Source organism: Vombatus ursinus, unplaced genomic scaffold, assembly GCF_900497805.2.
Source record: "Vombatus ursinus unplaced genomic scaffold, bare-nosed wombat genome assembly UNPS02007284.1, whole genome shotgun sequence".
Lineage (NCBI taxonomy): Eukaryota > Metazoa > Chordata > Mammalia > Diprotodontia > Vombatidae > Vombatus > Vombatus ursinus.
The window spans coordinates 26,161,327-26,177,940 of record NW_020947062.1 but is presented as its reverse complement, the minus strand read 5'-3'; the positions used below and the strand labels follow the sequence as shown (position 1 = coordinate 26,177,940).

At 37.4% G+C, this 16,614-nt stretch overlaps 1 protein-coding gene across 1 annotated transcript in view; it reads left to right on the top strand.

Annotated features, from left to right (window-relative positions):
- BRF1 (BRF1 RNA polymerase III transcription initiation factor subunit) overlaps nucleotides 1-15,848 on the top strand; it is a 168,554-nt gene extending 152,706 nt beyond the window's left edge. Inside the window, exons 16-18 of the mRNA XM_027848972.1 lie at nucleotides 10,121-10,172; nucleotides 12,480-12,648; nucleotides 14,810-15,848. Of these exons, the coding sequence (XP_027704773.1) occupies nucleotides 10,121-10,172; nucleotides 12,480-12,648; nucleotides 14,810-14,847 (259 nt within the window). The 3' untranslated portion in view covers nucleotides 14,848-15,848. The remainder of the gene's footprint in view (nucleotides 1-10,120; nucleotides 10,173-12,479; nucleotides 12,649-14,809) is intronic.
- Nucleotides 15,849-16,614: the final 766 nt, after the last annotated feature.

Sequence of the window (16,614 nt, the reverse complement as noted above, 5' to 3'; positions counted from 1 at the left end):
TTTTGTTTTCCATTTTATCAAACATTAAGTTATTGAGTTCAATTGTTTCTAAGTCTCCATTGTCTAGTCTGTTTCACTGATCATTTTCTCTATTCTTTAACCAATACCAAATGGTCTTGATGGCTGCTGCTTCATAATATAGTTTAAGGTCTGGAAGTACTTCATTCCTACTTCTTTTCATCATTTCCTTTGTTATTCTAGATCTTTTTTTTAATGAATTTTGTTATTATTTTATCAAGTTCTACAAAGTATTCCCTTGGTAATTTGATTGGCTTAGCATTAAATGTGTGAACTAATTTTGTAGTATTGTAATTTTTAGTGTATTGGCTTGACTTATCCATGAGCACTGTGTATTCCTCCAACTGTATAAGTTTTTCTTTATTTGTAATTGATTAAGTTTTTTGTGTGCCTTGAGAGGTCATTCCACAAATATTTCATACATTTTGTCATTATTTGGAATGCATTTCCTTTTCTATTAGAAAAATTGATTTTTGAGGGTTTATTTGCTGAAGCTAATAATTGTTTCAATTAGCATCTGCTGATTTCCTAGGATTTTCCAAGTAAACTATCATATCAGCAACAAATAGGGATAGTTTTGTCTCCTCCTTGCCTTTAACTTCTATCTCTTGTTTTTTTGCAATTGCTAGCATTTCTAGGACTATATCCAATCCAATAAACATTTATTGAGTGCCTACTGTGTGCCAGGCACTGTGCTAAGTGCTTGGGATACAGTTGATAAAAAGAAAGGTCCAGATAAAAAGAAAGGTATAGTCTAAGGGAAGCTGAGAAAAGGGTGTCAATCCAAACAGAGTGGTGATGAGATTAGAAGTGATGAGCTTATCCTAGGAGGGGCATCTTATTTTGTGGAATTGAAACCAGGTAGAATAGCAGATACAAAGCAGATATCAAATAATGATAGAGAGAGTGGGCAACCTTGCTTCACTCTCATATTTGCTGGAAAAGGTTTTAATGTTTCCCCATTGCATATGATGCTTGCTTTTGGTTTTAGATAGATGTTTTTATGATATTAAAAAAAGCCTCTCTATGCCTCTGCTTTATACGGTTTTTAGTATAAAAGAGTGTTGTATTTTGTCAAAATCTTTTTCTCTGTTGTGATGATTAATTATATTGTTTTCCTAATGTTGAACCATCCTTGCATCCCTGGTATAAATCACATAATGAATGTTTTCTTGGATAAATTACTGTAGTCTGTTTGATAGGATTTTGAGATTTTTGAGTCACTGTTTATTAATGATATTAGCCTATAGTTTTATTTTTATGTTTTATCTTTCCCTGGCCTAGCTGTTAGGACTGTGTTTGTCTTATAAAAGGATTCGGGTAGGGTGCTTACTTTCCCATTTTTTGAGAATAACTTTTGAAATATGAGTACTAATTGATTTTTAAAAGTTTAATAGAATTCTCCTGTCACTCCACTAGAATTAGGAGTTTTTTACTTTGGTAGTTCCTTTACATTTAGATCTATTTCCTTTTCTGAGATTGGGTTATTCAAAATCTCTATCTTGTCTTCTGATAATTTGAAAACTTTTATGTTTTTTAAGGTTCTATTTTTTAAGTCTATTTCTTTTGTGTTCTCAATTTTGTTAGCATATAACATTATATAATATGATCTCATTATTTTTATTTCTTCTTGTTTTGCTGTGATTTCACTTTGCACATTTGCTATTTTATTAATTTTATTTTCTTGCTCTGTTCTCCTTAACCAGATTAGTTAAGGGTTTATCAGTTTTTTTTAGCCTTCAACCAGCTTTTACTTTTACTTATCATTTCTGTTTTTTTTCCCAATTTATCTATTTACTGAATTTTTAGTATCTCCTCTTTTGTGCTTATTTTAGATTTATTTGTTGACTTTCTAATTTTTTAAGTGCATATTAAGTTTATTAATCCTCTCTTTTTCTAGTTTGTTAACGTATGTTTATAAAGATGTAATTTTCCCTCTGAAGTCTGCTTTAGCTGTATCCCAGAAATTTTGGTACATTGTTTCATCATTATCATTTTCTTTTTACATAGTTTTTAATTATTTATATGATTTGTTCTTTGACTCACTCATTTAGGATTTCATTGTTGAGTCTCCATTTGGATCTGCATCTTTTGTATGTGGTCCTTCAACCAGTTTCTATTCTTATAGCATTATGGTCTGTCAAGTATGTATTAACTATTTCTGCCTATGTGCCCTAGTACATGGTCAATTTTTGTAAAAGTTCTATGTTATATATAGTCTTTTACTGTACCATTCAGAAAAATGTCTTAAGTCTGTTAACTCTAGTTAATAGCAATTTGTTTAGTTTCATGTTTATTCTTTTTTATCTTTCTTTTAGACTTACATACAACCGAGAGAGGTATATTGAAGTCTCTGGTCATTACTGTGTTACTGTCTTTTTTCTTAAAACTCAGATAATGTTTTCTTTACAAATTTGCATGCTAAGGCATGCAAGTGTATGAGTTTATTACTGAGATTAGCATAATATGGTTTCCTTGTTAAACCCTTTTTATTTTTTTAATATTTGTTTTTGCTTCTTCAGACAATATGATTGCAACTTCTGCTTTTCTGGATTCACTTGATACAGTAAAAAAAAAAGTTCCATTCTCAGTTTTATTTTGTGTATGTCTTTGTTTTTTAAAATGTTTTTCTTAAATATAACAAATTATAGGATTTTGTTTTCTCATCTAATGTCACTTTTTTGTTTTATTGAATTGTTTAAAATTCTTTCACATTTAAAATTATAAAAATGAGTTTTGTATTTTCTCTCTCTGTCTCTAAGTGATGCCTTTTTTCCTTCTACTATAAACACAATATTATGTTCATTTACTTTATTCTTTTTTTTAAGGTAGTCTGTTCCCACTGGTTCTTTTCCCTCACCCCTGATCTCCTTTATTTGTTACTCCTTTACTTTTGTGGAAAAACTTAAGTTTTGCTTATTTAGTTCCTCTTTTCTTAATTGCTATTATCTGGTTATATAATTCCCCCCTCCTTTTTTTCTTCTCAGTAAGTGAAGTAGATTCTCCTTTCCTTTCCTTCCCTTTAATTACTCTTGTTCATTAGTGTTTTTTTATTTCTTTTTTTGTGCCTCTTTCCAAAAAGTAGTTTTCTTACTCTCTTCATTATCCATCCTCTCTGCCTACTCTAGACCCTCTTTCTCTGATTCATAACCCCTGTAATTATCTGGTCTCTCCTTTCTTGGTATTCTTTGTGCAATCTAAGCTTCCAGGGTTATCTAGACTCTTGCCTCTAGGCAGTTTCTGACACTGCCTAGTAGACTTCCCCATTGATTCCCCTTTTCCATTGTGCCTTACTTCCAGAATAATGTCAGTTATTGCATGTTTCAGAGAGAACATGGCTCTCTGAAAGTAAGGCTCCTGCCTTAACACAACTCCAAATCCATAGCCCATCAGTGATATATACTCTCCTTTGGGTATCATTTTTCCCCCACATTTGCCTAAAAATCTTTTCCCTGTGTTCATGCTCTCCCATTTCACCAGGGGTTCTAATTCCCACATACTGATTTGAGATGTGTATACTTTTCAGTCACCAAATCCTACAGGCTACCCTTAGTGTAAGTTTCTTACTTCCCTCCCTCATACACTGTCTCTTTTCACCCATAGGAGCCTTTGTCAGCGGAACCTCCTCCCCCCACCAAAGTGAGGCCTCTTTTTCTCTCTCTTTTTCATTTCTTCCCCCCTCTCCCCACACCTCCTTACTCATTCCCCTGTAGGCTCTTCTCTTTCTGAGACCACAGAGGTCACCTTCTACCTTGCCCTCATTGCTAGCCTCTAATTTGACACCCCAGACTATCACATAATCCTCTCTATACCCCTGCTCCCCTCCTGCCCTTCCATGTACCATACCTTGCCGTATTTTAATGTGTTCCCACAAAAAAAAAAATTTACTTGTAGGCAGGATCTTATAGGACATTATAGGTTCTCTCCAAAATGTGGAATTTCATTTTCTCTTTCCAGAAGTTCTGGGTAGTTATCGTCTATTATTTCTAGCATTGTGGTATTAAGATTTTTTGTCCTGTCAAGTTTTTCTCAGGGACCTATGAGCCTTAGGTTGTTTCTTTGCATCTAGTCTTTGAGATCAGTATGTTTTGCTTGTATAGTTAGTATATTTTCTTTTAATGTTTTTTGCTTCTCTTCTTCTAGATTGTCCTTCACTTCTCTGTATCTGCATTCTCAATCCGTTGTTCTCTCTTTTGTTCCTTTTATGAGACTTGCCATTTGCAGATTCCAGTTTTCCTATTCTGCCAATTATTTTTGCTATTCAAGCAATGCATTCTGCTCTCATCATTTTCATTTTTCTTTAAACCACTCAGGAACATGTGGTTCTATGTTCTTTTCAAATTCCACAGGGTCTTCAGTCTCATCAACAATGTTCTTTGTTTTGCAATATTTATTCACAGGTGCTTGAACTCATTTACCAGATCCGGAGGTTATGTTTCCTTCTGTTGTTATTATTTCCTTGTTGATTCATTTGCTTATGTTCCAGGCCTTTGAATTTTCTTCTCCCTGAAATCTTTGTTAATTTCAGTCTTTTTCTCCCCCTTGAGAAGTTTCCTGATGCAGTTCCCCTTACCCTGACATAGCTTTCTCCCCCCACACACAACCTCCACAAGACTTCCTCTGGTTTCCCTAAGGGCCTTCTTGGTAAAGTTTCCTTCCCTCCGGAAACCCAATTGGCCCCAGTTTGTCCAGTGCAGCTTCCTGGCCTAGGGCCTATTAAAAAAAAAAAGCCTATACCGTGTGGGCTTTGGGCCTCTCAGACTTGGTGCATGCCCAAGACCACATGAGTTACTGTACCTTCATAACTGACCAGATATATTTCCAGATAGAGACAATAGGCCATGTCCTGACAGACAAAGAGCTACTGTATCCTTGCTGTTGTTGGTGATGGTGATGGTCTTTCATTTTTGAAGAAGACCAGTGACATCACTGGAGTGATATTTTGCCTTATGTATGAATCAGATTTAAGTGAGGCAGAGTTGCAGATTGTTGTCCTCACTCTTCCAGAGTCATCAAAGTCCAGTGGCAAGGCAATAGAACAATCAGAGATGGCCCAGGATGCAGTGGAGAGTCTTGGTGACTTTGATGTCTGACTGAGCTCCAAAGTGCTCCACTGTACTTGCTTCAGATGCCTAAATGGCTATTGGAACAAATTGTTCTCATCTACTGATTCCACCAGGGGAAGTCTTTGCATGTGTGGGGTAGACATCCCCCTAATTCACCAATAGGTTTAAGGCCTGTTGGCTACCCTCAACCTGGTTTAGCCCATGTATGGGTTCAGGGAAGACTAATTCAGGGAAGATCTCTAGTGTGTGAGGTTTGCAAGGTCCTTTTCAGGGCTATTCACCCACCTTTGATTTCCACCTGTCACCCAACTCTCACCTGTGGCTCCAAGAAACTATAGTATGTTCATCAGCCACACCCTGGTTTAAAAAAAAAATTCCTAGAGCTATACACATGCCAAACCCTGGATATGGAAAGTCTTTCAAAACTCCTGCCATCTATCTGCCTCACTCTTTTCTTAAGTGGGCAGGACTTCTCTACCAGACCTCGGTGCTCTGCTCTTTATTATATATTCTTGCTGTGGAGGGGCAAAGGAAACGTCCTCCTTTGTTAGATATTCATTGCCTTGCAAGTGCCTTGTTTCATCTCAACATTATTCCTGAACTAAGAGAGTGCTAACTTTAGAGCCAGGCCTACAAGACACTTTCTAACTCTATGCTTTTTAATGGTGATTTCTTTGGTGGCTGAATCTCAAAGTGGCTCATCTTCCTCCTACACTGGGCAAATCATGGTTCACCAGCCTAGGTCTCTACCGCAAGTCACTTCTGCTGACTTCAGACCTTGCCCCAGCTGCACGATGTGCTCTTTCCCTCAGGCTTGGTGGAGTGCTACAGAGAGTCCTGTCCTGGTGTCCTTTCTTTTTCTTTCTGTTCCTTGGTGCTTTTGACCTAGCACCAGCATTTTAGAGCATTGCAGTACTAGTGCTATGGGGTTGTCCATTCCAGTTCCAGGCTCCACTAGTGCTACAGTATTATCCACCTTGACACCAGCTCTGCTGGTATCATAAGATTGTTGGCCTGGCTCCAGTTCTGCCTGTCTGTCAGGGTCTCTGGAAAGAGGGAGAGGGAATAGGGAAGTAGATTTTGTTGTGAGCTTGTGTCTGATCCTTGGATCTGCTAGTGCAGCCTTATGCTGGTAGCAGAGGAAGTGTGGAAGTGTTACTGAATGAACTCAGGGTCAGGGAGTTCATAGGGATTTTTTTTGGGGGGGGTGACCTTGGATTCTTGGTGTCCTTGACAATGGAGATAGCTGAAGTAGCTTTTTCTTTGTTCTAGAATTTCTGTTTTGAAGAGGTTTGAGAGGTTGCGGGGATAAGAGAAAATGTCTAGTCCTCTGTCTTGTTGCTCATGTCACCCGGAAGTAATATATATAGGGAATAAATACAAATGTATAAGGACAACAACCATTCCTCAGTTGATAAACCATCAAAGGATGTGAAAAGGCAGTTCTCAAAAGAAAAAAAAATGCAAACTAGTAGCTACCAAACATAAAAATGCTCAATATCCCTAATAAGAAAAACATAATTTAAAAAAGCTCTGAGCTTCTACCTTCCACCTAATCAGATTAGCAAAAATAATAAAAATGGAAAATGATAGTTGTTAGATGGGCGGTATGGGGAGCATTGTGGATGGAACTGTGAAGCAGAACATATAGCTATTCTGGAAAGCACTTGGGAGTGATGTTCCCTGAATCACTCAATTGTTTATACCCTTTTGACCTGGTGATACCACTCCTAGGCATGTATGCTAAAGAGAACAAAGAAAGAGAAAACAGACCCACACATAAATATATATATAGCCCTCTTTTCATTGTGGAAAACTAGTAATAATGTACATACGCATCATTTAGGGAATGACTGAACAAATTATGCTATAAGAATATGCTGAAATGTTACCACACTGTAACAAATAATGAAAGGAATGAATCCTGAAAAACCTATGAAGATTTCTGTGAATTGATTTCTGAATGAAATGAGCAGAACAAGGAAGAATACAACATTGTAAAGGAAAACAACATCGAAAGACTGGTATTCTGTTCATTTCATGACAGATTAGAACTCCAAAAGTCTAAAGGAGAAATATACTTCTACTTCTTGGTAGATGATGAACATTAGGCACAGGATTAGACATATTTTCAGAAATGACTAGTATGTGAATTTGTTTTGGTTAAGTAAACTTATTTGTTACAAGCAAAGGCATTTATTTTGGGGAGGAGTTGGGGCAGGGGGGAATGTGGGACCAGTGGTAATGATGGGAAAAAGCATTAATAAAAAAATTCACAGAAGAAAGCAGAAGAATGGTCAGTGAGATAGACAAGCAGGATATTGTTGGTACTATAGTGTTTAACATATACTTTTTAAAAATATGTGTACATAATAGAGACCCACAATTTCATTTGTCTTTTTTTCTTTTCATGTTGAAATTTGTGTTGATATTCATCAAGTTCATAACCATAAGAGAAAAAATAATTTAAAAGAAAAGCCCCATGTACAACAAAATTTTTATAGCAGCAAAAAACTGGAAATAAAATAGATGTTCATTGATTAGGGAATGATAAACAAATTGTGGTATGTGAAGGTAATGCAGGGATATAAGTACAAAGAATGAAACAATCCCTACCTTTCTTCTAATGGGGGAACAGCAAATACATATAAAAATATCTATACCATAAATATAAAGCAAATATATACAAAGTAGTTAAATGAAAAGAGGGAGGGCACTCATAATTGTGGTAAGAAGGTGGTGCTTAAGTTACATCTTAAGAAAGAGGAGAACTTCTAGGAGGTGGAGGTAAGGGGTGGGGGGAATGCAGCCAATACAAAAGCACAGTGATGAGATGGATTGTTATGTATGAGGAACAGAGAGAAGAGTAGTTAGCTGGATCACAGAATGCATTAGGGGGCGTGATGTGCAATGAATCTGTAAGATATTTTGGGGCTAGATTGTGTGGGTTTTAAAAACTAAACTGAGGTGTTTATATTTTATCACAGAAGAAATAGGAAGTCACTAGAATTGATTAAGTATGGGAATCACATAGTCAGATCTCCACTTAGGCAGCTGTGTGTAGGATGGAGTAAAGTATGGGGAAACTTGAGGCAGGGAGATTAACTAGGAGGTTATTGTAATAGTTCAGGCCATAGGCAGTGAGAACCTTAACTAAGGTGTGAGAGTACAGAGGAGGGGTAAGATTTGAAAGATGTAGTGAAGGTAACTGTAATCAAAAGGATTATGGACTGCGCAGTACTTTCACTTTAGGTTTGGATCTCAAGATATGACATGTACTTAGTATAAACTTAACAATCACATTTATTTTACAATGATTAATAATAATTAAGGCAACACAAGCATATAAAGATAAGAATAACATTCAATGCAATAAGTATTAATCAAAATCAAGAAAAGGAGGAATAAGAAAAGAAAGGATACATACTCACTGACCAGGCGAGCTCAAATACCTACAAGATTGGGGAGATTAGAGACGATCAAGAGGTCTGATCAGGCCGCCAAAAGAGCAGCATCCTGCTCTTAAACGATAAGGGCCACGCATGTGGTCCGCCCTTGAACAACATCAGAGAATCAGTGTCCCTATTTCTGACATCAGAGTACTCCAAAAAATCCATTTTCAGATGCCCCTTTTATGTCTATGTAAACCAGGGGAAGACAATCTTAATATTTTGTTTTGTGTACATATCCTTGGTGAGCTCAGGTTCTGGATACGCACACATTCTAACAAAGGAGGGAGCTTGATCAGAGCCCCAAATACCTGTTTGTTGTGTAAGTGTCCAAGGAGTGATCAGGTCCTTGGACAGTTACACACCTCTCAAGAAAAAATGTTCCTTGAGATAAGAATTGCTTTCCCAGGTAACATAGTTTATTGGTTACTTAATGTTCTGTCTCCATGGTACCCTTGGCCATGAATAACTCCAATTTACATTCTTTATGTCAGGTCATGAGGCGGTTTCACGAGGGGCTAGGGAAGATCTTCCTCAGTTTCCCTCACAGTAACAATGTCAAGATTTGGAAACTGATTAGATGTGGGGGGGGGGGTGATGGAGAGTTTGGAGTCAAGGAAAATGCCAAGTTTGTAAATGTGGGAGACTAGAAGAATAGCTATGCCTTTGACAGAAATGAGGAAGTTTGGGAGAGGAGAGTGTTTAGATAAATAAGTTCATTTCTAGGTATATTTGTTTTTAAAATGTCCCCAGGATACCCAATTTGAAATGTTCAACAGGCAGCTGGTGATATGAAACTGAAGCTCAGGGGAGAGATAGGCTGAATAAGAGATAGGACAGATAGGTCTGGGAGTTATCTTCATAGAGAAAGATGATAGCTGAACCTATCAGAGCTTATTAGGTTACCAAAAGAAAAAGTGTAGAGGGGGAAGAGAAGAGGACCTAGGACAGAACCTTGGAGGTTCTATCTGTAGCAAAGGAGACTTTCAAAAGAGCTTTCAGACAAGTAGAAGGTAAATCAGGTGAGAATAGTATCACAGAAATCCAGATAGGAGACAGTAGCCAAGGGATCAAAAGTGTTCAATTCATTAAGTAGTGGAGAAAGATTAAGACTAAGAAAAGTATCAGATTTGGCAATTAAGAAATCACTGGTAACTTTGGAGAGACTTCCAGTTGAGTGATGAGTTCAAAAGCAGATCACGATGGGTCACACACACATATACACATATGCATATGTATATGTGTGTATATATATATATATACACACACACACATATATATATTAGTATTGCAGGGATGGTTCAATATTAGGAAAACAATTAATTTAATCATTAAAAACAACACATCCAAAATTACATAATTGTGTCAATAGATACAGAAAACCTTTGACAGCATTCATTTTTGCTTTTTAAAAATCCTACAAAACAGGTCTTTTTTAATGTTAAAAAAAAAAAGTCTAAAATCAAAAGTATTATTTAGTGATTCCAAAATGCTAGTTCAGGTCTGTGATGATCCAAACATAAAATGAGTCAATGACCTCAAAATTGTTCTTGTTTTCATTTATGATTACCTTTCTTTTCTTTACAGATTGAGACCATTAGTTTCTACACAACCAGCTAAAAAGACTCCAACAAGAGAGGTTAGTTAAAAGCATTGACTTTGACTATTGATCTCTTTTCTGAGTGGACATTACTGAAATATTTCCTCACCCAGAGCAGTAACTGGTCCTAGTCTTTGGGAGACTGGCATGTGTTGGTATTCAATTTACTGGGCAAAATGCTGGCCCTTTTCCCCAAGAGGAAAGAAGTTGTCTTGAAGAAGGGAGTAAGGATGACTAAATAAAAGAATCTGGAACAACATTTATCCAAAACATGGGTCTGATTAACTCCAATATCTAGTAGTCAGAGTTTTGGTAATATAAACTACTTATACTACTTAAGAAAGTCTTTCATTGACAGACTATATCTTTGTTTATTTAGACTGAACATTTGTCAAGGGAGGAAATATGATTACTTCCCTCCCCTCAGGAAGGTGTCAACCTACAAGTTAAGAAGGTCTACACATCTTAACAAGTTTTGACCAAGGGGCTAGTTCTGCTCTATAACGTTGCACTCTTTCTAAGTTTTATGGCTTCTTCTCAACATGCATTTAGAGAACTGGGTAGGAGTTCATGACTTTCTAGATCTTCCTGATTTGGGTATTTTAAGTGAACACCAGTCATTGAATACTAGTTTCCATCTGAGGTATCTAATATTGAAACTCTTTGGTTGAGCTATTGCTGTAGTTTTTAAATAAAATGGTGTGAACCATAGTAGTAAAGACCAAGACACTGACCATGTTGTCTGACTCTTGTTCGGAAAATAGTTTTCAACAGAATTTGAATGGTCTTTGTTTTAAACAATTGTTAAAGGCCTGATCTTTTCTGAAGGTTTTGGATAACATCCCTAAGGAACAGAGAAAAAAAATGGTCCATTTGTCTTGTTTCCTCCTTAGCCTGCCATGCTTGAATGTAAAGCTATGTGAGTAAGGGCATGAACTGATACCTTTGCAACAGATCTGGATATTACATGACCTTCAACAATTCGCTGAAACTCTGGACTTTGATTTCCTCATCTGTAAAAATTAGGAGGTTGGGGGCAGCTAGGTGGCTCAGTGGATAGAGCACCGGCCTTGGAATCAGGAGGACCTGAGTTCAAATCTGGCCTCAGACACATAACACTTACTAGCTGTGTGACTCTGGACAAATCACTTAACCCCAATTGCCTCACCCAAAAAAAAAAAAAAAAATTAGGAGGTTGGACTAGTCTCTAGCCTAGCCATTAGATGGTCTCCAAGGTCCCTTCCAATTATAAATCCTATGATTCTATATTATAAAAATAATAGATCCACTTAAGTACTGTATACTTTACTATTCTGTGTGGAAACCTTTTAGATAGCAAAAGATAATAGGTAAAAAATATGTTAAGTCTTTTGCAAATGACTGCTTTGCCTTACAGCACTTTGTAATAGCTCAAAAGTCAAAACAGAGCTTGAAAATGGGAAGGCTAGCACTCCCAGGAGCAGTAAGGCATTTTAGTTTGGCATTCTGTTTGCCAAAATGGGCAGATTTGGGGTTGAGGTATCTTGAGGGGAAGAGGGAGGACTGGCCTGCATTATTGAGGAAAGGTTCATCTGGGATAGAATAAAATTGCATAAATCCTTGTTACTATTTGGATGCCTAAATGCAGCTCACTTTAGTGCAGCCTAAGATCACGTTAACTTTTTTTTTCTTCCATATTACACTTTTGGCAGGTCCTTGAGACCTGCTAGAACAACCTTTTCCAGGTATCTGCTTGAAGTCCTTCAGACTTTAAAGAAAAGGTCAGAGTTTTTGTTTCAATAAAGTAGAACCTGGAACTATAATCATGAAACAAAAGAGGGAAGAATCTCTTGACTATGACAAAGAGAAAGAAGCAAAATAAGCTGAGTTCTGCCACGTTTTTTTATGTTGGCATTCTCTTCATTCCAAGTACTGACTTTCCTCTTGTCCCTAATTTATGTGAGATGATTTAAAAGTTCATTCTTTTCCTCTGTGAATGGGCCAATAGCACATGTGCCAGTTTTATTGCAACTACATAGGAAGAAGCCTTCTCATGGCCCATCGTCTGAGTTGACCTATAGCACCCAGGGAGTTTATTGCTTACATTAGTGGGGGTAAGGACCTTGACGGCCAGTTGTCTCATATTTGATTTTGCTCTGAAGTTTGATTTAGCTTAAAAATATTTGAATTTGAAATACTTTTCAACTGTGGAAAAATGACAGGGAGTTATCTGTTTCTAGTCTTTTATCACTCCCTCTCAAATACTGGGAACTCACAGGGGCCTAAGAAGTAGGTGTCAGTTCTCCTTTGGCCTAGGTGGGATTAATACAGAAGGAACCTGTCCACTTTTATCCCGTTTCTTTGTAGGTATCACTTCTCAATTCACAGACACAGGCTACAGACCTCATAAAGCCTCCAAATATTGTTGTTGAAAGCGGGCCGGTATTATATAATCACGAAGATGACGTTGAAGAAGAAGAGCTAGAAGAAGAGGAGGATCATTGCATGAGTGCCCTTCAATTAATGGGAGGAAATGGTAGGTGGGACCGGTTCAGAGGGGGATCTTGGCATGTCTTGGGGAAGGGAAATTAAGAATAGTGGTAAATGCAGTTCCTGGGACTTAAGTCAGTTAGTTGGACTACTTATAATAGGTGGTATATTATCTGATTTAGCACAGTTCATTGTAGTTGAAAGAGTGTTGGACTTGGAGTCAAAAGACCTGAGTTTGAACTCCTTTCTAAAATTAGAATCATAGTATTTCTACTTAAAGACAGTTGGTAATATAGAAATGTAAATCATTAAGATGTGTCTTATCACAAAACTTGAATGATGAGAATATTTCAGGTCATTAATCAGTTTTCCCCAAAAAAGGCAATTAAACCATGTTTTCCAAGAAATATTTCTCAGTTTCAAATCTAAAGAGATTTTAAATGCAAAGGATTTTGGAGAAAGTATAAGTCACATTACACAAATAAGATGCTATTGCTTTGTAATTAAGTTTTCAGCTTATAGAGGTAAGTAGATAATAACTCATATTTTTATGGTGCTGAGCTTTAGAAAACATTTTTCTCACAACAGTTTCCCATGAGGTATGTAATGCAAGTATTATTATCCCTATTACTTTATCTGCTTAAAGCCTTTCTAGTTTGGTAGGCCCTGCCAGATCTTTTGCTGTTCTATATTAGCCTTGTCTATATGAACCCATGCAATTCACTTACCTTTTCAGGTCCTCAGTTTCCTAATCTATAAAATTACAATCTCTAAGAATAAGACGTTAGTAGAGGTGGGAAAGAAAAAAAAGGGGGGGACCAGAAGCAAAATAAAGGTTCTTTTCTGTCCCCTCTCAATCATCTGCTATCATTTCATGTACTCTTAAGATCCATCCTCCCATGAGGAAACCAAGGAAACAGGGGTGAAGAATGTTCATGATCACATAGTAATAGAACTGGAGTTTGAACCTAGGTTTCCTGACTCTTATGTCCAGTATGCTTTCTACCATACTGTGCCAACCTTACTGATAGTAGTTGTAGTCAACATCATTGTTGTTGTTGTTGTTGTTATAAACTTCTTTCACCCAATCTGAATTTTGTGACTACTTGGACAGCACACTGCTATTTGGCAGTATCCTTCCAAAGTCACATAGTTCATTGAAAACTCTCAGTAATGTATATTTTCCTTTGTATGGGCATAGAAAAATAATGATAAAAATAACTCACATTTAGAGTTTTCTTACAAGGCATTTTACAAACAATCACCTTTTGTGGTAGGTGGTAAAAACATTATCCCCATTTTGCAGTTTTAAGTAAGAAGGCTTAGATTTGAATGCCTAGGTTTGAATACTGGCTTTATCATTTAGTAGTTGGACAAGGCACTTATCTTCTCAGGGCTTCAGTTTTCTGTCAATAAAATAAGGCTATTGAATTAGGTGATATGTAGGACCCTTTCTGTTTCTGACATTCTAGGAATTTTCAAGTATCTGACAAGGGACTTGAACCAAAATCTTCTAACTCTCAAGTTCAGAGCTCCTTCCATTATACATTGTATTTTTCATTCATAAGTTAACCTGTATGTTGCATCAGTCATACACGTTCACAGTCATCGATGAGTACTTATTACATGCTTAGGCACAGTAGTGACTCTCTGGGCCTGCAAAGATGAAATAAGCACATTAATTAACAATGCTGGCATAAAATGAGAGGCCCTGGCTGGTCTCCTCAGCTGCTACTGCCTTCCTCTTAGAGTTACTATCATCATATTCAATATTTATCTTGTATTACTCAGTTATTTATGTATTATCTCCCCTATTGGAAAGTATACTCCTTGAGAGTGGGAGACAATTTTTTTTTTGCCTTTCTTTGTATCCATGGTGCTTAGCATAGTACTTGGCATATAGTAGTCATTTAATAAATGCTTATTGACTGATAAATAATAATATAAAATATGTCACAAGGCAGGAGGCAGTTAATTGCCTAAAAAGTAATAGAGCTAATAAATACCCATGAATTTAAGGTAGGGAGAAGTCACTCTGATTTCAAATGGTCTAGGGATATGAGGCTCCAAGATGAGACTTGAAGGACATGTGGGAATGTGAAGAAGGCAATATAATTGTAAATAGACAGTGATGCATTTTTGTTTTCCTTCTTTTTTAACACAGACATGTATTTGCTGTTAATATGTGTTTTCTCCGTGCATTTCAGATTATGGCTGTGACTTGGATGATGATGATGGCTACTAGACTTAAGCTTCTAAAGGACTTGTAACCACATCTCGATACTGGACATATCTTCTGATCGTGCGAATGGTGAAAGGAGTTTCTGGATTAGCCCATGTTCATGAACAGTCTAGACTTTTTTAAAGATAATTTTAGTTGCATTTTGTGTTTAATGAGTTTATGTTGACCCATCATTCAGAGAAAAAGTTTGGGCTTTGTCATACTTTAATTTTTGGATCATGTTTTGAGAAATGTAAGGAATATTTCTACTCAGCAAACAAAGACAGTCTGTGCCTATGTGGGGTAGAAGCATGGATCTTGCCTTCTTCCTGGCTCCACTTTTGGTAGCCCAGGTGCTGTTGCTGCCGCTGTCAAATCCACTAGAAGAGATTATACCCAGAGTGTCTGAAATGTAAAGTATTTATCCAGATGTTTGGACTTAACAAGAATACAATCTCTTGTAGGTGAAAATAAAGCTATGTACATCAACATTCCTCTTTATCCAAATAGAAAATTCACTCAGAGAAGCAGTGACCCCCAGAGAACAAAGGAAGCTTCTTTAGTGGGGACATTCCTAACATAGGATTATGGGATTTAGACCTGAAAAGAACCTTACAAAATTATCCAGGCCAACCCCCTTATTTTAAATATGAAGAAACTGAGACCCAAAGAGGGTAAGAGATTTGTCCAAGGTCACACAGATAGGTGTGATACTCAGACTCTGGTTTTCCAACCCTAAATCCAGTATATTAGACCGTGTTTCCTCTTCTGCTCTCAGGGGACATCTCCACTGATATATCAGAAACTCCCTAGTACCAGATACCTAAGTTCAAAATCCTGAAGTCATCCTTGTTTCTTTCTTTTCCCTCAACCCCTCAGTCAACTGCCACATCTTGTCAGTTCCATCTTTACAACATTTGTTGGAACCATCTCTTTCTCTTCTCTCTCACAAAGTCTGCCCTTATTCAGGGCTCATCACTTCTCACGTGACCTGTTGCTATGGACACAAGCAAAAAAAAAAAAAAGATAGTCCCTGTCCTCAAAGAACTTACATTTTAGTTGGGGAAGACAACCCATAAAAGAGAGCTAAAAAACTCAGGGGGAGGCTGTAGGGTGGAGGAGACATGATGATGAAGTCCAGAAAGTCAGAAGCAGAACGGGGAGAGGTGTGAAGGATGGCAGGGCTGAGCCCAGTGTCAAAATGGAGGTTCCTGGAGGAACTTAGCAATGGTAGCAGGTGCCGGAGTAAGAGCACCACAGCGGCCGAGGGAACTTCCAGGGTGAGAAGGCAACTGCAGAGTGGTGGTAAATGAGCTTTTCCTATTGAGAGCCTCACTGTGAAATAAGGACCAAAAAGGAGGCCTCTGAGAACTGTGATCTTATTTATGACGGGTTTGTCTTGAAATTAAAGAGAGGGTACAAGAGGCACAGAAGGTTATCACCCTAGTAGTTTGCCAGGACTGCAATCTCTCACTCATTCATTCAATAAACCTGTGTGCCGGGTACTGTCCTATGCTCTGGGGGTGCAAAGTGCTTGCCCTTAAGAAGCATATATTCTGAGCAGTGGAAAGGGGGATGACTCAAGTAGGGAACAACATTTGCACAATTAAGCAAATATAAAATATTATAAAATAAGTTCTGCCAGAGAGGGTACTAGCAGTTGGGGAAATTAAGATAGGTTTACTATAGCAAGTGGCACTTGAACTGAGCCCTGAACAAAACCAGGGGTTCTGCAAAGCAGAAGTGACGATGGAGTGCATTACAGGTATGACACCCAACTCGTGCAAAAGC